General features: G+C 43.9%; 1 protein-coding gene across 8 annotated transcripts in view; it reads right to left on the bottom strand.

Moving 5' to 3' along the window:
• Nucleotides 1-473: 473 nt before the first annotated feature.
• Nucleotides 474-23,058, bottom strand: part of ESRRB (estrogen related receptor beta) — a 216,810-nt gene continuing 194,225 nt past the window's right edge. For all 8 annotated transcript variants that reach the window (XM_077323305.1, XM_077323304.1, XM_077323300.1 and 5 more), the window contains 4 exons: nt 21,416-21,526; nt 18,696-18,857; nt 7,349-7,618; nt 474-4,988 (listed from right to left, as the gene is read on the bottom strand). In XM_077323305.1, coding sequence (XP_077179420.1) covers nt 4,744-4,988; nt 7,349-7,618; nt 18,696-18,857; nt 21,416-21,526 — 788 coding nt within the window. In that variant the 3' untranslated portion in view covers nt 474-4,743. The remainder of the gene's footprint in view (nt 4,989-7,348; nt 7,619-18,695; nt 18,858-21,415; nt 21,527-23,058) is intronic.

The raw sequence follows: 23,058 nt of genomic DNA, 5'->3' as shown, positions 1-23,058 counted from the left end.
AACTTAAAAGATGCAGAAGCTTGGAAACCGCTCTCTGGGCAGCTTTTCCACTGAGGGTAGGGTCTGTCTCAGGGATCATCAAAGAGCTTTTGTCCATATTTGCAGACTAGAGCAAGCTGAAGATACACAGAAGTGCATCTCCAAACAACATCAAAGCATGGATTTGTCAGTTTTCCATTGCACACAAGGAAGGTCAGGTGTAAAGACAAAACATGAACTCTTTGTTTCCATGACAGGACAAGGACCCAATATTGCCGTGTTAACAAATCCATACTTTGAGTGGATACAAAGCATACTGGGTGAGGAACGATAGCAGATGTTTCGGGTGCCATGAGAAATGTTTGTGTTTAATCCAGCACTTTTGCTACTCATCGTGCACAGTAAAACGGACTTTACAATGTAAAGCAATGTGGGGAAAGATGCTTCAGAACCCCGAATAAATGTCAGCTCAACCAGTTTTGTTTTACATTGGTTTTATTTCTCATTTTGTTCGAAATGACCTGTACCACAAGAATACGATTTATTTAATTAGTTATGTAACAGTGTTTTGTTTCTTTTCAGGAGCGGATAATAGTTGAGTAGATACTGTTTACTTCACTCTCAGACTCTGGTATCCTGCATAGCTTGCACAGACTTTCCCAATCTTGTTGGCTTCCCTTGAAAACCATCAGCCCACAGGAACTGGGTGGGGAGCTTTGACCACTTCACTGGCTACAGCCTGTAGCTGCAGAGGAGTGCTTCTCTCACAGCTCTAGGCTAGCAGAATGGTCGGCTACTGACATTCTTAGGCCTTTCTCCTTTCGACGGCTTGCTGTGGCATGGTTTCAACATATGGTTTTTAGGAGATCCAGAAGACTAGTTATGAAAAGAAACTAACACTCCCCCTATTTGGCATGAACAATACTATTTGGTTGTGGTTTTACAGTTTCTTCACTTTGTTTTGAAATTGCAAAATAATGCCCAGTTTTCTCAGATACAACTGGGATGGACATCCCACCATGGAGCTGAGCTGATTCCCATCACCTTTTTTGTTTCTTTGCTTGTTTGGGGACTAAAGGCCAGAGGGTTCTGTTCCCAGTTAATAGGAGCAGCATCTGTTGTAACACGTGGAAGGGTTGCATTGTTAGACCACAGCCTTGGGTATGTATATGCAAAGCTTTGGGAGGAAGAAGGTACACTGTGGGTTACAAGCCCCCTTGAGAGGAGTGGGTTGATTCCCCTCATGCTTACATTCTAATAAAGGTGCATTACCTGCATGCCATGTTCTAAGCTCACCCTGGGGTTAGTTAATGTATAGGGGCTGGCCATGGAAGCTACAATTGTATGAGAACTTGCAGTACTCAGAAGCATTGTTGAGCTAGGAGTTTACTCCTTGCAAAGTCTTTGATCATTTTTTCTCTTTGATCATGTATTATTTATTATTGATCATTTCTACAATCATGTAATTGTTGCACAGCAAGAAAAAAAATTCTTTGCATACACAAGCAGACAAATATAACCTTCCAGTTCCAAATGCATGGAACTACAGCTGTTCCCAACTCATTAAACTGTTGCTAATCAGTGGCATCCCCTCAGCCTATAAATAATTGTCAAGTTTCTGCATTGGCAGATTGTTCTAAACCTCCCTAGGTATGTGTTCTAACAAGTTAATTCCAGACTTGCAATTCCCTTCACTGCCTCTACATGACAAGAGAGTATAACCCCCCCCTCCAAAAAAAAACAACCCCACAATTCTGGTCATCCTCAAATTCACTGAGGTTTATATGACCTAGACCCATTTGTTCCATTTGTTGGAGTGGTCCTGAAAGAGAGACAGGGACTGTTCCCCTCGACAGAACAGTGATACATGTAGTCATTTCAAAAAGCATCGTTGTCTGTGCAAAATAAATACCTTGATCTCTTGCTGAGGTGGGCCATCACCAGGTGAAACCTACCCCTATTGATCCTTGCTTCTGAGTTTCAAAGACTATCCACTAGTGGAGAAGATGAACTTTGGTCTGATCCAGCAGGGCAGCTCCTAGTATTAGTATTATTTTACAATCACAGACTCTTTTCAAAAACAAGTAAGAAGCTTCATGAAAGTGAGAATCAAACTATCAGTTTCTGTATCAGCCCCCGTTCCCTCCTGCTTACTACAACATTACCTTTCTTTTTGTTCCAAGGTGGTAAAGAAGGACAACTCGTTTCTGTAAATGCAAATAAGTTTGCTTCTCCCGAGAGGCTCCTGAAACTGCAGGCGTCCGCTCTTTCTTAGACCAGAGACAATTTGGCTTTGCAAAAGGATATCTGCCTATCATGCAGAGAACACTGCTGCGAGTAGGATAGGGAAGGGCATGCAAGATGTTTAGCCTGATAAAAAGTGAGTCTGCCAAAGTAAAGGGGGAACAGATCAGTATTTCCCCTCCATATGTGGGCAAGCAACAGAATGGGAGAAATTATAGGAAAGAGCTGGAGGGTTAAACAAACAAACAAACAAACAGAAGGGGAACTTATTACAGGTAACTGCCTAACCTCTAATTTAGACCCCAAATAGCTGCCGATGCCCAAGATGGCTACACAGTTAACAACCAGCATCTATTTCCATCCCATACCCCCCCCCCGCCCCCACCCAGAGAAGTGATTTATTCAGACAGGTGAGTCATGCTGTTTTTGGACTGGAGTTTGGAAAGAACAGCACAAGAAATGAGCTGAGACTGAAAGGGTGAGTTGCTGTTCACACTGACCCTGGGAAGGAAATGGGACAGAACACAGACCTCACGTATTCACCTATTCACCTGTGCTTTTTATTGCTTTGGCTCTGCTGGTTCTCTGTTGCCATGCCGTTTGACTTTCTAGGAGGAATTCATCTTGGCCAACACTTCCTCCACTTCAGGCCCCCCTTGGGTGCTGGGCAGTCCCAGGCTGTAAGTTCATTACCCTATCTGATCTCTATGACACTGCAAAAACAAAATACAGACATTTATTCCATGAATCATGTGACTGTGTGCATGGAGTGTTATCGGGGAGAGTGAACTGCCTTTGTCTCCTTTTTCTCCTTAAGCACTTTCAATGCACTTTCATTCCAAGTCAGTGTACTTTGGAGATCAGTTGCAAGTTGGTTTGCTGCTTCACAGTAAAATCCAATTGTAAAGTGAACTGAAAGTACATTATTCAGCACTGTGAAAGCACCCCTTGCCTATACAACAGACCTATGTTATGAGCTTGAACTATGCACAGAGAAATGATGCTTGAGCTCTAGTGGCAGTGGTGGAGTCCATAAGCCTTCCTGGAGGTCATATCCCATGACCTGGAAACACTATCTGCTGAGTTCAGCTCCAAGGGGAAGTGGAGTTCTAGCCGGGGAATGAATTCAGACTGCTGAGCAAGTGTGGCAGGATCGAAGTGAACGCATTTGACCATTCTCCTCTGTTGTGAGGGAAATGTTCTATGAGTTCTCTGAGGCATTCTCCTGTTTCCCATTTCTTGTGCCTTTGGGGCTAAAGCCTGGCATTCAGAGCTCAAATGAAGCCCTGGCTGGGGCTAGATCCAAGCAAATTACCCCCATATGAGAGCTGTTGACTCAGGAGAGGAAAGAAGAGGTGTTTAGGAAGCAATGATCCAATATCACCCCAAGTGGTGGGAGTGGGTGGGGTTGGTTCTTTTGATATGATACAAGCCCAACAGTCTTCTGAGGTGATTCTCTCCCGCACTCCCAAATCATTTAATATAAACAATATCTGGATTTAGATCTCGACACCCATTTGTTCCAGAAAGACTGGGAAATGGCCTCCTTTGGGGGTACCTTCTTGTTTGAACCCCTTCATGCCATGCAAGTTCTGCGACAAGTGGGAAAAGAAGGAAGGAGGTAGAGGGGTTTTAAATAGCACCACATATAGGAGGATGAGGGGATTATCAGGCAAACAGGACCCTTGGACAAAAATGTCAGCCTACCCACTCCCCTCTGCATGCTGTGTAGCAACCAGGCCTGCCTCCCAAGGATATAACTTCAGTTTCTGTAGCAGCCATTGGGAATGTTGTGATTGCACATGGGTGGGGGAATGGGGAAGCCAGGGGCAAAGACACTGTACAAGATCACAGGATATCATACATGGTTAGACCTGTCTTTCTCAATATGAAGCAGGCTCTCATTATGTACATGTTTCAAGAATGGTTTAAGCATAAGGGGCAGCCATTTTGGACTTAAAGAGATTCCACGATGTGCCTCTCCAGACCAGCAACCATCTCAAAGGCTTGCAGTTCACAGAGTGGTATGAAGCCCCAGAACCACTGACGCCTCTGTTTTATCTCCCCCCTCCAGCACCCCCATCCCATGAACACAATCAATTCTTATTTTTCACCATTTCCTGCTTGTCCCAGCTCCTCTAGGAAAAAGAAGGTAGGAAGAGAGAGGAATCAGCTGCCCTGGATAGTGCAATGAGCATCACTGTCCTGGGGCTCCAAATTTCCTTTGGCTCCCTCTACAAGTGCAAGAGCTTGTTCTGAAATTTTCCACAAAAAAGAAAAGAAAAAAGAGAGAGCAAGAGAGAAAGAGAGAGTGATGTTGATTAAAAGAGTTTCCCCTTCTGTACACAATAATCTTCAGACGGATGTACAGGCTGGCAGGCCACCAGATGGACGTTAAATAATTCTTCTGTAATAAATGATTGGAGATAAAAGCCAGCTGCCACCCCGGTTTGGTTTCCTCCACGGCTGCATCGCTGTTCTCAGTTTGCTTCCCGGGCCGTGTGGGCAGGGCTGGGCCTGTCAGACCTTGGCCTCCAGCATTTCTAGGAAGAGTTTGTGCATGGGGACCTTGCCCTGCAGTTTGATGCTGTAGAAATGCTGCACGGCCTTAGCAGCCGTCTGCCGCAAAAGGGGCAGGGTCAGCAGCAGCTTGCCCGCACGACGTGGCTCCTCATGACGTTGACTCAACTCATAATCCTGAAGAGCTTCATGGAGAAGGTCCTGGAGCTTCTGCACTGCCTCCATGTCTTCTATGTGCATTGAGTCTGCCCAAGGAGAAACAGAAGTAAGGAGCGTCCAGCAGGCAGGGAAATGAACACAGTGGGCGGGAACGCCATACTTTGTGAGCAGGGTCTTTTGTTTGCTCACAGCGCAGATTTATTCCAGACTAAAACCATTTAACTCAGTAGAAATAAGTGTGTAGAGCACTGTACTGTCAGTATTAATTTAGAGTCCCATGGCACCTTTTAAGATCAACAAAGTTTCATTTAAGGTATGAGCTTTTGTGTGCACGCACGCTTCCTCAATACAAGCGCGTATACCTCTGTTGGTTTTAAAGGTACCACTGGACTCTAAATTTGTTCTGCTGCTTAAGAACAGCACGGCTACCCACTTGAATCTATCTCTATGAACAAAAGACATTTAGGAAAAAATGGATATGTTATTCAGGGAATATGTTTTTGCATATTTTGGATGTAACAAAATCACTCACGGTGCAATTTGTGAGTTGTCCTATTCATCTTATTCTACTGCTAGATGAATGAATATTTACCCTTCATGCGGCCAAGTAGTAGAGCAAAGAGATCTTTGTTTTCTATATATTCTAAACCAAAGACCCATAGACCACATGCCATATTCTGGTGGACATGGATTGCCACTCCATGACCTATATGTGTTTTTATACACACTTGGGCATCCTTGAGAATTAAAAACATCATAAGTTTGGCTAAGTAGTGTTGGCTTATCTTTTCCTGGCGGACACATAATGCGTACCCTACCACATGGCTCCACATAGTCCTCTGTTCCTCTGCAATTTTGAAGGTCAAACGTGTGTAAAACTGCAAATGCAAGAGGTATGGTTCTTGGAGCCATTAGCTGGATGGCCCAGGCTAGCTTGAACCTGTTAGGTCTCAGAACCAGGTCAGCTCTGGTTAGTATTTGTAGGGGAGGCCAGTGTCACTAGGCAGAGGCAGGAAATGGGAAGCCACTTCTGAACACCTCTTTTCTATTTTGCAGAATGCAAGGGAGCTTTTAATGTAAATAAACAGCAATTATTTAAAAAAAACAGAAGACTACAAATTAAAATCAATTAGGGCTGCCGATACATTTTTTTAAACCCCCAAATTAATCAAATACAGTCCTAAATATAACAGTCTTCAACTACCTCACAAAAACTGAAAATGAGGGGGGCAGGCACACTTCCAGGGGGTGGGGGGTGGGCTGTTCCTTAATAAGCTGGGGAGGCTGCTATCAGAAAGGCTCTCTCTTGTGTACCCACCAAATGAACGTTTTGGGTCAATTGGCTAGTCCCTGTGCTCTTAATTCCCAGGCAGAAACACAGGAGAAGAGAGTCCTTCAGATATCCATGTAGGATTTTAAAAGACAAAGCAAAGAATCAGGGGAGGGGGCAGGGGTGCTTCAGAGCCCCATGTCTCAAACGCCAATGTTTACAGTTGTGCCCCTTAAATCTGGAATTTGTCTGCTTTGCAGATGGGGACGTGGCAATGGAAAGTGAAGCATACATCACTGTCCAATGCCTTTCCCAGCTTATTTCTGCACAGGGAAGATGCAGAACAACTCTTTATAGCAAAAGGCAGGATCCTAGGGACTCCCTTTCCCCCATGCTCTCTCACCGAGAATCGAGCCCCTTGATTTCTCAAGTAGTCAGAGGGATCTGAATTGTGGAAACTCTGTACAAAAACACACATCACTATGGGATTAATTTTGCTGTAATCCATCAGGGAGCTGGTGTCAATGGCATTGATAAATTGTTAATTACAAAATCAATGACTATGAATTTTTACAGCTGTTGGGAAGCCTCAGCTATAAAATTGAATCTAGGTGGCCCCTAGAGACTGTGAGTGATAGGAAGCAGGAGGATTTCTTTGCAAAGTAACCCTGTATTCTTCAAAAGCCTTCAGGATCAGACCCCAAATACAGCTTAGATTAAGGTCACTCCTCTTTTCCAAAAACTCTCTTGCAAAAAAAGGCTTTGTACATTCTAGAATAACTACCGCAAAGGTCTCACTACTGTTTCCCAAGTAGCATGATGCATAATCAGTACTCTGCAGTTTGGACCTCTGGAATATGGTGGATGAAGGATTCCAAACACTGTCACAGCAAGTGCCAGGTGAGGGCAGTGTTTGGGGAACAAACACATGATGCCACGTCTGAGTAATATTCTGCCTCCTCCAGTCCCTGGTCTTTACCCTGATTTACATCTGTGAAATGAATAGGGATTGGAATACAATAAAAAAAAGCTTTCCTCTTATTGTAATTATAATATATTGAGCTTTAAAAAAAATTCACGACAATATGTATAGTCATGTATTGTCTTTCTTACATCATTGGCTTTCTTGCCTATATTGCTTCATTATTGGTGCAGGCTCTGTCCCCCCCCCCTTACCTGAATTGGCAAGAGCCAAGGCCTTGAGTGTGACAAATTCTTCCTTCTCCACCTTCAGCTTCTTGTACCTGCGCACCAACTGCAGGATGGCCAGATAGAGCTCCAGCAGCCCTGTCAAACGAGAGTGTTCCTCATCCATGATGTAATCTTCAGCATACACCAATTTATCTTCATAGGGTAACGACCGGTACACAATACCCAGGATGAGGATCTCCATCCAGGCACTCTGCAACAGGCTCATCTGGTCCCCCAAGGAAAGATTAGAAAAACCTGGACGGACAAGAAAAGAGCAGATAAGTTTATATACCCAAGGAGAGGGGGTTGACACTGCCATCCCCAGATGTTGATGCTTAGAAAGATGGCAGAGACTGATGTTGGCACATTCTGTTATGGCAGGGATTCCCAACCAGAGTTCCAGGGAACCTGGGGTTATGTGAGAGCTCCCCAGGGGTTATGTGGCCTTTCCCAGATGTTTGGATGGCTGCTGGCATCACTAGATGTCACTGGAACCCACTTCCCCAGTTGCTCTACAGGCCTAGTGTCTTTCTCCACAATGGAAAAACAGTAAATGATTGCTCAGTTGATTGGCTGGCTCCCACATCTTATTTCTGTGCTCCCTTCTCTGAAGGGGCATGTCAACACTTGGGGGGGGGGGAGGTCCTCAAAGCCTGAAAAATATTCCAGGGATTCCTTCACAGTCAAAACATTGGAAAAGGCTGAGTTATGGCAATAATCTACCATGTTGAGACCTAGGTGTAAACTGCACGGAGCTTTTATTCCAACCCCAGATCGATTCAGCCCCTGCTCTCTACACAGAATGCGATTTCCGCTTGGATTTTGGACGATTTAAATTTTCCTTCTGCAGCAAGAAGGATTGATCCGAGTGACCCTACCTTTATTGTGCAATATCTCAGAGTGCTGTTAATCCTGAATATTCAGACTGGGAAAGAAAGCTCCGTGGTAGAGAACCTCCGATAGGCTACACCTGGTCATGTGACATGCTTGCCTTAAAGGAGAAGCCCCTAATTTCTCTCGACTTCTGTCAGTCCTGGATTTTTCCTCCCTCCTCTGCCTTTTTCGATCCTCTTCCCCTCCCCTCCAAGAAAAGAAAGAGGCTCCCTGCCTGGCTCCTCTCCCCCCACCCTTCAAGAAAAGAAAGAAAGAGGCTTGGCTCCCCCCCCCCCCCACCTTCTGAGCCTCCCTAACCACATGCAGAAGATTTTCCTGTTTCAATGGGGAGGAGGGGGGGGAGAGAAAGATCCGAGTTCAAAGCGATCTGAATTCAACAGGATTGACAATGGAATAAAGAAAGTAAGTGCAGACTCTGCCCTACTGACATAACCCAGTAAGCACAAACTGCAGATAAAACTGTTTCTCAAAAGACTCGCTGAAAAGCTTGGAAGGGCTTTTCAGCTACCTGACCCGAAGGCCAAGCAATATTTGGGTAAATGAGGCCACTATAAATATAGACACCCTGATCTCATCAGTATATTGTTAACATTTCATATCTCATCGATATCATTAATATCTCATATATTTCTGAATACAGTATTATTCACACCAATACCAGAAACAAAGAACTTGCAGAACTCAAGGCAGATTTGTGACTTGCTCAAAGGCAATATGCAGTAATCCCCTTGTCAGAGTAATATCAACATTTGGTGAAACTGAAATATGAAGTTACTAAACCTCATTCGCAACAAGCTGTATTCAACCTGAATTGCATAAAGGGGTCTTTTGGGGAGGTATCCTCTTGCAGGGTCATGCAAGGATTTTTCATTGCTTCCTACCAAGGAACGGCTAAAAGCCATTTTAGGCTTATGCGTATTTCATGCTAATTAGCATCCCGCAGCATTTCATTTGAGCTGTCCATTTACTTTATCTCTGCATTAACCATGTCTTGTGCCTCTAAACTGTGCTCGATGAGCCCCCGCCATCATCCCAGCAGTATTTTGCATCAGGGAGTCAAAAGGCAGCCTCATTTGATATATCAGCCATACCCAGCAGAGTTCTGCTACTGTAATTTTCGTTCCCATTGGACAAAGAAGACCCACCCCAACAGCAAGAGTGTGCCTTGCAGCAGCAGTCCTATGAATGATAATTGAGACTTGAGATGCTTTGTGAAAATTACCAAGAATCACAACATTCCTCAGGAGGGTAGCTGTGTTGGACTGAAGCAGCAGGACAAAGTTTGAGTCCTTTAGGACCAAAAGTTTTATTCAAGCTGTAAGCGTCCAGGGCATTGTTTTACAAAATTCCCCATGTAAGGGGGAAAAAAAGGAAGAACTGTCCACAATGAGAGAGAGAGAGAGAGAGAGAGAGAGAGAGAGAGAGAGAGAGAGAGAGAGAGAGAGAGAGAGAGAGAGAGAGAGAGAGAGAGAGAGCGTGTACACAGAAATGCCATTTGGAAAATGTGGTTAGTCCCAGGATTGTCCTAGGCTGTTGCAGTTCATAGAAATATTAGGGATCAAAGCCTAAATGCATGGGTTGGGATGTAGACTGAACATGCTGCAAGAGCCCCTTCTGCTTCCACTAGGCCTGACTCACTGTCTGGTATATGCAAACAAGGGAGAAACCTGAAATCTCTTGCTATAATGATGTCTTAAGAGATCCTTTGCCCTTTTTCTTCTTTGTGCTTGGTGGCTTCACCATTGCCCCGCAGTGCAGTCTAAGCTCATTAACCTTTGCCTCAAAGATGCTTCTGTCCCCCTAGCTGTGATTTATGCTCAATAGGATGCCTTTATTCCCAGAATCCTCTCTGTTGGCGTATGCTTACGCCTGCATCTGGGCCAAGGAAAACCAGCCTCTGCAAGGATCATTTGATTCCTCTTGTTATCAACTCAGCAATTAACAAAAGAGCCAGTGATTGCTGTATTGACTGCTTGGGAGTTCTATTTTTCTATCTGGGCTATCTCAGCCCAAGGAGGTGAGGGCAGAGGGATGGGTTAGTGGTATTTATTTATCACTACACCATGTTTTGTGTTTGTGTTGCCAGAGGAGGTAAGGGATGATAATGGCATGGCAGTCCTTGGACATCCAATTTCCCTTATCAGGCCACTGAATAGAAAAGAGGCCGCAGGCCACATTAATTAACAGATACCAATCAGCCATCATGTGTTGTGTGTGCGTGTGTGAGGTCTGATGGGTAGGAGGGAGGGATCGATAAAGCTTTGGGGAGGAGTGCCAGGAGAAATAAGAAGACAGCCAAAGAGGAGCTTTGGCCACTAGGGAGACAAAATCCACACTGGTTATGGCCAGCCTGCAAGTGGAAAGCAGCTAGTCTGGAAGCCACTCATCTCTAGTCTGTGGGCAACAAATTAAGGCTTGGCCCACCATAGGTTGGAACAACATTGACCTGCTATGCCTCTGTTACCTTGCAATTGTGACTTTGTATTTCTTTATCCATACGTTTACACTCAAAAAGACTGGGCTCTACTAAACTCAAGCCAATTCGTCTGAGCTTTAGAGTCTGCCATAGCAGAGAAAGGAGTCTCTCTTCTTCCCACACCATTTACTTCAGAACTGTTAGAAGCTGCATCCAAAAGAATCCAATACAGTTCAAACCAGGCATGCGTGTATAATTTGGAGCATGAAATCTAACACAGTGGGGTCTCCTCACATATTATGCTTTTCTAAGTGAACACCCAAGAATCTCAAGCTTACAGCCAAAAATGTACAAGGTGAATGCGTTAAACGCATACTTTGAGAACATGAACACTGTAGGGGAACATTCATCACAACTGGGGCCAGCTGCAGCTCCTTGGCAAGTTCACATGCAACAGCAAACCTGAGTTGGCAGACATGTAAGTTGAGAAGCAACCCACTGTCTGGTCCACAACCACGAAGGGTTCTGGTGTTTGTCAACTGCAGGTTACTTTCCTGCCGGTCCTATTTGGGAGGCGGCAGCAAACCTCTTTGTCAGAGTCAGTCTTGGCAACACCACATCCCTGGCATCCAACAAGCTACGATAAAGGGATTCTAAATGGGGTTGCCACTGCAAACAGTTTTTGCAGTGTGAGGAAATACACAATGGGTAACGATCTGTACTGAGATCATTTCTATTTAATTTAGTAATAAATTATCGGATGTTGCTAGAGACTAGTGAAGGAAGCCAAGCTTATGGCTGACACCCAGTTATTCAGGAAGGATAAAACCCAACGGAGGCTGTGAAGAACTCTGGAACCACAGTTACTTATGCAGAGGCTGTCATCACCAGGGGCAGAGGGGGGGGCACCTTGTGTTTTAGTTGTAAGCTGACAAAAAAGTGTCTATTCAGTATGCTGCAGCAGAAAAGGAGGCAAACTGAGGGAGCTTATGGTTATTGGTTCTTCTTTTCAAGAAATCCAAAAGTTGACCTGGGTCTCATGGGGAAAGGAGAATAAACCTTCTAGCCTCACAGAGTTTTGCTAACTGAAATACACAAAGGGCTTTCCCAGACATTTTTATTTATTTATTTTATATCCTGCCACTCTCAAGATTTGTCTCATGGAGGGTTGCAATAAGATTATAAAAACCCCACAAGATGAAAATGAAAACAATTTAAACCCCACAATTACTAAAAGAAATTCCCAGTGGCAGAAAAGACCCACAAGACCCTCCCTTCCCGCTCAATCCCCCCTCCCCAACAGCGCCTCAGGGAGGAATACTAAGGGTGCCTGTCTTATCAGATGGAACATAGATGCCATAACTATAGGAATATATATATAAATATATGTATATATGTATGGAGGGGAACTTTCTAAGCAGTTGATACACAAGCAATGGAATCAGTTTTGGACACAGTTTGTCTGCATGCCTGCCTTCCCTCTGTATTTTAATAGTTATGGAATCAGTTTATGCTTTCAGTAATGAGGATTCTTAAGGGAGAGTGAGGTTGAGGGTATTGTTGGTGGGGTCACAGTCCCCCCTCCCTGAAAATACTAACATATCAATATATAGCTAGAGGATTGTAACAATGCACTTATCAGCTTCTCTGAAGTGCCAGCTTTCATTTCTTTTAAAGTAAGTCTCTAATCCATTCTCTCAGGGAGATACATTTTTTTTTCTTATATCATCTCAGTGAGGGGAGGACATAAAGACTTACTTTTTAAAAATGTCAACTGGGAATACAGGGGACCTCCTAAACTCATTGTTACAATGCTCTAGGGATATTTCAATGCTGTTTTAAAAAATAAAAAGTAACTTCTCTTCAGGGTGGGGGGAGAGGAACCACCAGAGTCCAATACTCAAGAAGTGGGCTGGAGGGGTGTGGGAGTGGGTGGGATGAAGAAAACCAACAGAAACATTCTGCACAAGGTTAAAGCTGACTCATAACTGGCTTCCAGAAAAAGATCAGACTAAACATATGTCAAAAGAACCGGGGAATTGCTCGAGGGAAAGGGGGGGAAAACATAAGTGAAAGCCAAAGGTACAAAAATCATGGGATAAGCTGAAGTAAAATGGAGGCAGAAGTGATGCAGAAACCTCAAGCAGAAAAGACCAGAGAGAGAGACAGGTCTGTGCAGTTAGTAGTGCTTTGAAAGGGGGGAAAAGATTGGGTACCTTTCCAGTTAATGAAACTGCATTGGGTTCTAGTGTGACTTTTACTGTGGAGAATTATTTGGAACTTAAAACTACAGTGACAGGAACTGAAGTGCAACTATCTAAATCTGTGGCTGATCTCCTCAAAGAGAGCTGAAGAATGCGTAGAACAAAGCCACTACAATGACCAGGGAATACAACTTGCCATAAAGAATACTTATGAGACTAAATCTATTACATTTAAGGGGGTATTGCAACAAAGGGAGAACATGGCAGAGGGTTATAAAATGATGAAAGATGTTGAATGTAGATAGAGACGAAATAGTCTCCAGCTTGGTTCCAGTGATGTGTGAGCAGAAACACACACAGACTTTTAAGATCTTTTGCACTGTTAATGCTTCCCTTTATTTTATAGCACCCAGAAATGGCTTGCAAAATGTCTTGCACATGAGCAAATAGGGTCATAGAATCATAGACCCCAACCACCTGCTCAATGAAGGATCAGCCTAAAGCATCCAGGATCAGTATCTGTCCAGCTACTACTTAAAGACTGTCAGTGAGGGGGAGCTCACCACCTCCTTAAGCACTGCTGAACTACTCTGATTGTGAAAAAAAAAATCCTGCTATCTAGCCAGTACCGTTATATACATAGTTTAAACCCATCACTGCAGGTCCTATTCGGTGCAGCCAACAGGAACCGCTCCTGCCTACCTCTATGTGATAACCTTTCAAATACTTAAAGAAAGCTCACCACCTCTTCTTCTCCAGGCTGAACATGCCCAAGTCCCTCAGCCTTTGTTATAGGGCTTGGTCCCCAGGCCCCGGATCATCCTCATTGCTCTCCTCTGCACCCTCGCAATTTTGTCCAGCATTTTTTAAAAATGATGCCTCCTGAACTGCACACAGGACTCCAGGTGTGGTCTGACCAACACAGTATACAGTAACATCTTGTGATTTTGATGTAATGCCTCCGTTGATACACCTCAAGACCGCATTTGCCTTCTTTACTGCCACATGACACTGTCTGCTCATATTTAGCTTACAGTCCACATTTATACCAAGATTTCATTCACACACACTGCTACACAGATGTTTATCTGATCACTAACTATGACAAATTTTACTTTTCATCCAAGAGAAAGCTGTAGGTTCAGAACAAGCAATATGCACAGTTTGTGGCCACTCGCTTAAGTGGCTTTTTTACAAAGATTAAACAAACTGAAGATCAATCAATGGATGATTTCAGCCATAATCGCTAAAACTGTAGCTTCAACATGCAGAGACAGTATACTAGTAATGGGAGAAGCCTGGGTCAATTAAATAATAGGAGTTGGCTGTCCTTATCAGGCCCTATTTATGTGGGCAGCCTATGGTCATCCAATATGGTTGCTGGAGACAATAGCCTCAATTAGACTGACCTTTGGTTGAATTCAGAAAGACAGCTCTAATTGTTCTATGATTGGCAGGGCTATGTACAGAAACATTCTTAGTGGCTTCTAATCTGGCAGGCCGGGTTTGATTTCCCACTCTCCCACACACAGTCAGCTGAGTGACCCTGAGCTTACCAGAGCACTGATAAAGCTGTTCTGACTAAGCAGTAATATCACGGTGGGCACAAACCTGAAAAATGGAGGTTTGTGGGGGTTTCTGGGACAGGGGATGTCATGAACTTTGAACCCCAAACTTACACAACCCCCCCCCCTCCATGTTTGCAGGTCGGGCCGGTTTGCTGGGTTCGCCATGCAGTAGGCACTCTCCTGGTGTGCTAGAGATGCAAAATTCACTGTGACCCCCCCCCCCATGAATGCATCACCTCATTGTGGACATGCTTTCTGGATGTGAGACGCCCCTCTCTGATTTGCCCATGGGAGGTGGTCACCCACCTCCCCACCTCACACCTTTAGAGGGGGGTGGTCACCCACAGACCTTTCAAGAGCCAGGTTTGAGCCACCACTACTCCTCCATGTGCAGGCAGCTGGGGGCCTGGAGATTTTCAAGAATAAAAACTAACCCCAGGGGTGATGGGCACTCCTAACTCTCCTTTGCAGCCCCCTCAGTTGACAACTGTACTAGATTGAGAGCCAGTGTGGCATGCCATGGAAGCTTGCTGGGTGACACTCTTAGTTTAACCTGTGTCACAGCACAGTTTAAGAGAGGAGGGCAGAAATGATGTGATAATCTGCTTTGGGTCCCCATTGGGGAAGACCCATTTCACATTTGATGAGAGGCATTTTTTCCCTTCATGTTGTTGGCAACCCTACCTACGTGAGAGGACACGCAGTAATGGGTTTAAACTTCAAGTACAACGATATAGGCTAGATATCAGGAAAAAGTTTTTCACAGTCAGAGTAGTTCAGCAGTGGAATAGGCTGCCTAAGGAGGTGGTGAGCTCCCCCTCACTGGAAGTCTTCAAGCAAAGGTTGGATACACACTTATCTTGGATGCTTTAGGATGCTTTGGGCTGATCCTGCGTTGAGCAGGGGGTTGGACTAGATGGCCTGTATGGCCCCTTCCAACTCTATGATTCTATGATTCTATGGTACCCTCAAGCACATTCTTTGAGCTCCCCCACCACGCCCACAGAGACACAGAATAACATATGAGCTTCTCCTGGCAGGCTGTAAGCACTCCCTCGGAAATTGGTGGTATTTGTACCCCTGGATGAAGTGACTTCCTACTCTTTTTCAGACATTTGGCCGTAGGAGCTTCCAGGAGAGAGAGAGAGAGAGAGAGAGAGAGAGAGAGAGAGAGAGAGAGAGAGAGAGAGAGAGAGAGAACACACATAATTTGTGGCAAGTGGAGTTCATAATCGGTTAATTTATTATCATTTCTGCCATCCTGGAGGGCCATTAGCAGCGGTAATAAAGAGAGATGTAATTATAGGATCTGAGGCCACTCTAGATACAGCTGCTGTCACTCCACCGGCCATATTTCATCTTGTGTTGAGCTTTTCGTCTTCCCAGCAAGAAGTGCAGCTAAACAGCCACTCTGGGAGAGCCCCTGTCAACACCCCTCAACAGAAGTTTTCCTGAGAGAAGGCCTGGGAAGGTGGAAGCAAGGCACCCGTGATTAATGGACGGGGTGGGTGAGAAGGGTGAAGGAAACACTCTTATCCAGGATTGCAATCTAGCCAGGGAGGATATTAGGGGAATAATATTTGCTGAATGCACTATTAAAGCACTCTACTCCCAATTACAGGAGAGAAGCTTTAAGCTTTAATTTGCAGGCATATGCAACTGAGAGGGAAGGACCTGCCTTAGAACAAGGACCCTGCAAAGTTATCATTTTCATGTCTGAAGCTAATATCTAAATGTTGCAATTTTTATGCATTTACCCAACTCCATTCAGTACGTGGGACACACATATATTTGAGACCACAAACCATTTCTGAGTTAGCTAAGTTGCCCTTCATTACAGGTTTCCAAATAAATGGGTGATCAGAATTGCTGCATTAAGTCAACCAAACCTACAAGCTTATCCTCCAGATGCCATTAACAGAATGAACTGAACAATTTGGGTAAAATTTCAATTGTTTCCCAGATTTCATGAAAATAGAAGGAGAATGATGATGATGATGTATGAGAAGAGGCTGTATCTGAATATATACAAGTGAAAAGAAGTAGAAGGTGGGGAAAGACAGCACAATGGCACAAACCTACCATTTGCCAGTAGAAACTCAGCTCAAAGTACAATTCCAAGCAGAGTTCTACTCTTCTAAGCTCATGGGCACAACTATGTTTACTATAACATTGCCAAATAACCTCTTTTTCACAAGCTATCAGCAGAGTTGGTCCATCCATTACGTGCACCTAAGTTGCCTAGAATGTTAAGGATGAAGTGGTGCCAAAAACAAAACTATCTTTATCACATTTACTTGTGGTCTCAGGTATGCTGCTGCAAGTGGTAACCCTGGGTGGCATCCCTGACCTCTGGGGATGGCCTCCAGTGAACTTGGTCCTTCCCTCCCTTTCTCCCTGCATGCATTCATTCATTCATTCATTCATTCATTCATTCATTCATTCAGGGCCTGCATTAATTAATTAATAAATTAATTTATATTCCACTATTTCTCCAGAGGACTCATGGCGGTTACAAGATAAAACCATAAAACCCCGTAAAAGCCCATCTGATAACAATGCCTAAACATATTTTGGGCTCCCAACCCACACCTGGTGGGAGGTGTGGCATCATGAAAGACCACAATGAGACTGGCATGATAGGCAGCAGCTTCCCTGAAGCATAAGTGTGGAGCAGAGCAGGTAATGGTATTTCCATAGAGCAGGAGACAGCACAGTCATTCATGTAAGATGCCAAAAATATTTGAGCTGACCCATTAGAAGATGTAGTAAGTTCATTTCCATATTTGTCTTTCTGCTATAGGAGTCTAAAGGACAATGTTCTTTGTATAACTTATGTGGGCCAAACTGCATGGTACATTTTTAACAAGTATGGTCAAGGTGCACATTCAGGCCTTCAGTGAAGCAAAAAGTGTCCCCAGGATCTATTTAGTTCAGGAAAATGGAAAATGGATAGGTGCTCCTTCCTTAGCACTGCATTCTTGATCCTTGCTGAAACTGGAAAGAAAGTCACCCACAGCTGCCATGCAGCTGCAATGAAAGGGACCCAACCCGACTCATTAAAAACTTTATCATGAAATACTAGTTATGCTATAACTGACCTGGACTGAACTTGCACATACAAACCCAGTTCAATGGGATGCAAGAACACCTCAAGGGTTATATCACTCCAGTGTTGAAAGGTTGACATGTAACAATTTTCAAGCAGAAAAAATGTAATAGTCACCAGTCTTCCAAATATGATGTTGTGTTCTCTATGAGTAGTCTTGGCACCAGATTTAGAAACAAACAAACTGTGTATCTGAAGATTCATATTATCAGTCTCAATGATTAAATGATTACAGTATCAGCACTTCTGAATGATGCACAAATAGGGTAATGGGCTGTGTGGAAGAAAATTATCTCATATGAAATTGTTTGAATGTATTAGATGGGCATGAGAGCATGGAATCTCCACACAACCAAAAATGAAAAAGAAAAGGGAACGTGTGGTTGCACACTACAAATAAGTAACAAATGCATACAAAATGTTAGTGCTGAAAGGGCATCATCAAAATGGATATGACGGTACTTGTTGACTCTCCCCACAATCTAGTTCCCTGAATTGGCCACGTGGCACTAACTGTGTCCCCAATGAGTGAGGTAAGCCCTGATCAACCAGCCTTCTTTGAGAAGAGCACCGCCAAGACAAAGACGGGTGGAGAATTAGTATCTGAAGGCTGACCACCTTGTTGAACCATCTGCTTGACTGAATTTTTTCAAATAAAAACTGAAGCTACAACACAATCACAATAATCTCAGGATTCAGCCATTTACACAAACAAAATCAACAACATTGCTGGAATTCAGATGGAAAGCAAGCAATCCATGGAATGCTAGCACAAGTTCTCTTGTAACCTACATTTTTTATTGAAATCAGGGTCTCCTTGGGACCATTCTGTACATTTAAAAAGGCAGAAGGCAGCTTCTGTTCCTGATGCTTCTTGTAATGTATGAAAAGTCAACCCTTGCATTGGGAGGGGGGGAAAAGTGTGCAAATTCCCTTTACACGCTTCACAATCTGCATCAGAAAGCTGTAGTAAAAGCACACTTGCCCACCTACTTTGCTTCCGCAGAGACCCAGCATCCCTCAGGCAAGTATTCTCCAATACATTTCCATTAGTTTCCCTACCCCAAAACCCCCAGAGCCCATGGAAGCAAATTAATATAGCCGTCATCTTTGGCCAACATTACGACTGGTCCCTTCTTACCTGGAATGTGCTTTGCCCAGCCAATGATCACAACCAGCTCTCTGTCTGCCAAATCACAAAGCGTGGTCAGTGCTTTGATGTCACTCTCCGGCATAGTAGGATCTGGCATAGCATAAATCTTCTCTGGCTCTGCCACCAGCAAGTGGGAGACAATCTTAGTCACTGTGAATTCAAAAGCAGGAGTCAGTATGTACTTGCAATGAATCTGCGTGCTTGTAAAGTTACTTGGAACTTGTCCTTTGGAAACAATGGCCCTTTCTACTTAGATAATCTTTGTTCTCCTGCTTGCTTGCGGATCCTATCGCACATATTTGCGTGTGTTAATTACTGATGGACCTAGGTATCCGGTGCCAAGATATAAGTTTCCTATCTTGAAATTCTGCATATTGTAATTAATAATTGTTCTACAGGCTAATTAATACTGGTAGGAAGATCACATCTGGGTTCTTTCTGGATGAAATGAATGGAGCTCTCCTGGCGCTGGAGGGGAAAGCAGAAGAAAGAACGGCTAAAGCTCACACACACCCATGAGGAAATGCAGACGAATGAAGATGGATCTCATTCCCATTGTAAAGACTTCCCCAACTGCTTGAGTAAAATAGCTATTGTAGCATGTGAAATGACTCTGGGTGAACTTGCTCACTGCCACAGTCTGCCTTCGTCCCTCCCAGTCTGTCCACACAGTGGAAACTGTTCATCACTGGACAGGGATGGTCTGTGCACTCTGCACAAAGGGGATGGTCCTTCTGGAAAAGGTGCTCAGCTTTTCCAGGTATATCTCCTGCAACACTGGTTATCAAAGCAAGAAGAAGAAACCAGCTGGATCAGACCACAAGTTCCTCTAGCCCAGCATTCTGTGTCACACAGTGGCTTTCCAGTTTGTTTTGAGGACCAACCAAAACAGGGCAAAGAGGCCAAGGCCTTCCTCTGAATTTGACTCCTGATGTGGAAGTTCCCTTTAGTCATCCTAGCTAGTGCCACCAGGTGGACTGATCCTCCATCACAAAGTCTGAGTCCAGTGGCAACTTTAAAGCCAACAAAGTTTAAAGGTATAAGCTTTTGTGTCATGCACATTTCTTCAGATACACAAAAGCTTATACCTTGAATAAAACCGTGTTGGTCTTTAAGGTGTCACGGGACTCTAACTTTGTTCTGCTGCTTCAGACCAATACAGTTACCCTCCTGAATCTGAATCCATAAGAAGCAGCTTCCAGGTACATATCAGAATTAGGATTCACAAGTCCTAAATCAAGTTCTTTCAAAGAACAACTAAGAGCACATATTGAATTTTTAGGTGTACGTCTGTTCAGGGTAACGTATGAATGCAATGAACAGGTGTACCATATGCGTACAATATTCAGGGAGCCAGCGTTGACGGCAGCTCCTTTCTGAATTTGAATATGGTAGCAGGCCCACCTTGGTCTCTGAATAATATGCAGAATAACTTTCTAGTAGACAGATGGAGCAAGCAACATATGGGGAGGTGAGAACCTTTGATCACAAATAAAAGGCAGTTTGGTTCTCCCTGTGTAAAGTACACTGGATTCCAGGGGATTGTTTGGCTGTTTTGACAAAGGATTATCATTGGCTGTATTTGGTTGTGACACAGTCTACTGATGTAACAGAATTGATTTTTGCTATATATTCTCTGTCATGTAAGAAGATCATAGTCTGTGGAAGAGTGCTTGCACTCGAAAGCTTATGCCCTTAATAAATCTTTGCTGGCCTTAAAGGTGCTACTGGATGGGGTTGAGAGAACTTTGACAGAACTGCTATGTGAGAACAGCTCTAACAGGACTGTGATTAGACCAAGGTCACCCAGCTGGCTGTATGTGGAGGAATGGGGAATCAAGCCTGGCTTGCCAAATTAGAAACTGCATTCTTAATTATACACCAAGCTGGGGTATAATGCCTTCTAAGCCACCATTTTCTCCAGGGGAACTGATCTCTGTTGCCTGGAGATGAGCTGTAATTCCAGGGGATACCCAGATCCCACCTGGAGACTGGCATCCCTACCCTGCAAATATAATTATTTGCGCATCCATTGTTTTCTTATATTCTTTAAGATAATTTCTGCTGAAATTGTTACTTGGTTTCTCTGAAAATCTTTTTACAGAGGGGAGCGGGGAGGGGCTGTTAAGCACTACTCTCCTAGACAAGCCCCACCTAAGAGAGATTGGTCTCCTCTGTAGCTATTTGGAGAGAGAGGGAAATGCAGCACTGGGATAAAGGTCTCATCAATTTGGAGAAAGAGGGAGATACAGCAGCGTCATAAAGGACTTAACTTGGAGAGAGAGAGATGCAGTAGGGCAAAGGTCTTAATATACAGGAGCCGGGGTGCAGAGGACTAGAACTGGTCTGTTGGTGGTAGCAGGTATCTTTAAGGAACTGAGGAATGGCAGAAGAAGACCCTTGGTGTGGTCCAGTGGCTGCAGACTGACTGAACTTCCCCATTCTCCCACAGTAAGGTCTTACTACAGCACCCATAAACTATATATATGAACTTTTCCCTTTTTCCTCCCAACTTTTCCTTTCCTTGGGAGAATGTTTTTGAGGATAAACAGTTTAACCTCAGGAAACAATGTTCAAGCCATGCTGTATTAGTTAAGGCAGTTGAAAGTGTAATATATATTTTTTTCTCCTCCCAGGAGGCATATCAGGGGAAAGTACAACCCCAGCATGCTACAGGAAACAGAGCTTGCCCCAGCGCTGACACCTACATGGCTTTTTGGCTGGAGGGGGAATCTGTAAGCTCAGGTAAGTGCTGCTCTCAGAGTCCAGTCGTCTTTTGTACTTCTGTCGGCCCCCACGGACCCGATCCAGGCGGACCCCTGTAGGCAGAAGGAAAAGGAGATCCTAAGGAATTTGCATGTGTCCTTCGAAAAAAAATAATGTTGTGGTTATAATGGCTACAAACTAGGGTAGATGGAAACATTGCTATGCCACAGGAAGAAAAATAAACAGGTAAGAACTCCAGTTTCTGACAGCTCAGCCATGCAGCTGTGTCTGTAAATATGCGTGTGTGTGTATACACGCATGTATATACACATTCACATAAAATACACGTGTATACACATGGAACGGTTAAAGCACAGAAAGGAAGAAACAAAAGCAATCTGTTTAAACATTAACATTGCTTCATAACTTTCTGTTTTTATATTGTTTGTCGGGAAGGTCAATATATAAATCTAATGAATATTGTTAACAATAAATATTGTTAAGGATTTATTGATGAACAAGAGAGCACTCACACATAACAATCTAATACCCAGATAGACAGGCAAGCAGGCAGGCCTTCGGTAGTACTGAATAACAGACAAGTGCCCTCTAGTAGCCAATGTTATTAGAATAACCATAATCCCCCATGACTCTAAGGTCAGCCGTAAGATTCCTCTCTCTCTCTCCCCCCTTCCCTCTCTTGACTGAAGGCTTCAGCATCCACTGCCCTCTGGAATTACCGCCCCCCCGCCCCCTTTAACAGGAAACTCTTAAGAAAATGTTATTCAAGCTTACAGAAACATACCAAAGCCTCTTCAAAAAACCCCAAACATTTAGTCAGTCTGTTTCTAAAACAAACACTTACATGCTCAGAGCCTTTTGTCCATTAATACTTTAAGACTGCTCAAAGCAAACAGATTGCAAGTAGAGTAAAGATACTCCAGCTCTTTTCAGTGAATTAAATATAAACTGAAACAGCGCATTTGCCGTAAAAAGGCAGAAATAAAACTGAACAGGGATTGTGGTTGTAGTCCCAGAGCCTCATGGTCACAAATCCTACAGAGGTATGCTTAAGTTCAGAGAAGTCTGCGGGTTTAAGCATGCATTGCTGAGGTCTGGGTCATGGCCTGTGTGTTCAATGGAACATTCTTCATGATGCTCCAGCTTGCAGAGGAAGGGTAGTATTTGCCCCAAGAGGGGGGCTGCACATGTAGCCCATCAATATATATGCAGTACCTCCAGTGGGGAAAACAGTGCCCTGTAGCAATTGCATGTCAAAAACAACAGCACGGGGGCCATGCTAAAGCATCTCCTCCCCTTACAATGTGGTATTGATCCTAATTTAAGGTCCAGGCACTTGAAAAATTAAATTCTCCCATTCCTGACTTCTTGGCTGTTGGCATCAATGTCAGATCATGGGTACCCCCATCCTACACATTACAATTTGTAACCTATCATTTGGGTCTAAACAGGCTTGTGAATACAAATCATTCTGCTAGCATAATGTCAATGTAATGCTTCATTTAGATCAGGTTTTGTGCTTCTATGCTACAGCAACTGTTGGTATAATGATCATATGTATTTACAAACCTCTGCAGTGTATGTTCTAATGGGGGGTGGGGGGGATGGAAGGTGATTGGCTAGC

This window comes from Paroedura picta, chromosome 2 (assembly GCF_049243985.1).
Source record: "Paroedura picta isolate Pp20150507F chromosome 2, Ppicta_v3.0, whole genome shotgun sequence".
Lineage (NCBI taxonomy): Eukaryota > Metazoa > Chordata > Lepidosauria > Squamata > Gekkonidae > Paroedura > Paroedura picta.
Note: the sequence above shows the minus strand (reverse complement) of the source record. Positions and strands in the feature narration are given on the sequence as shown.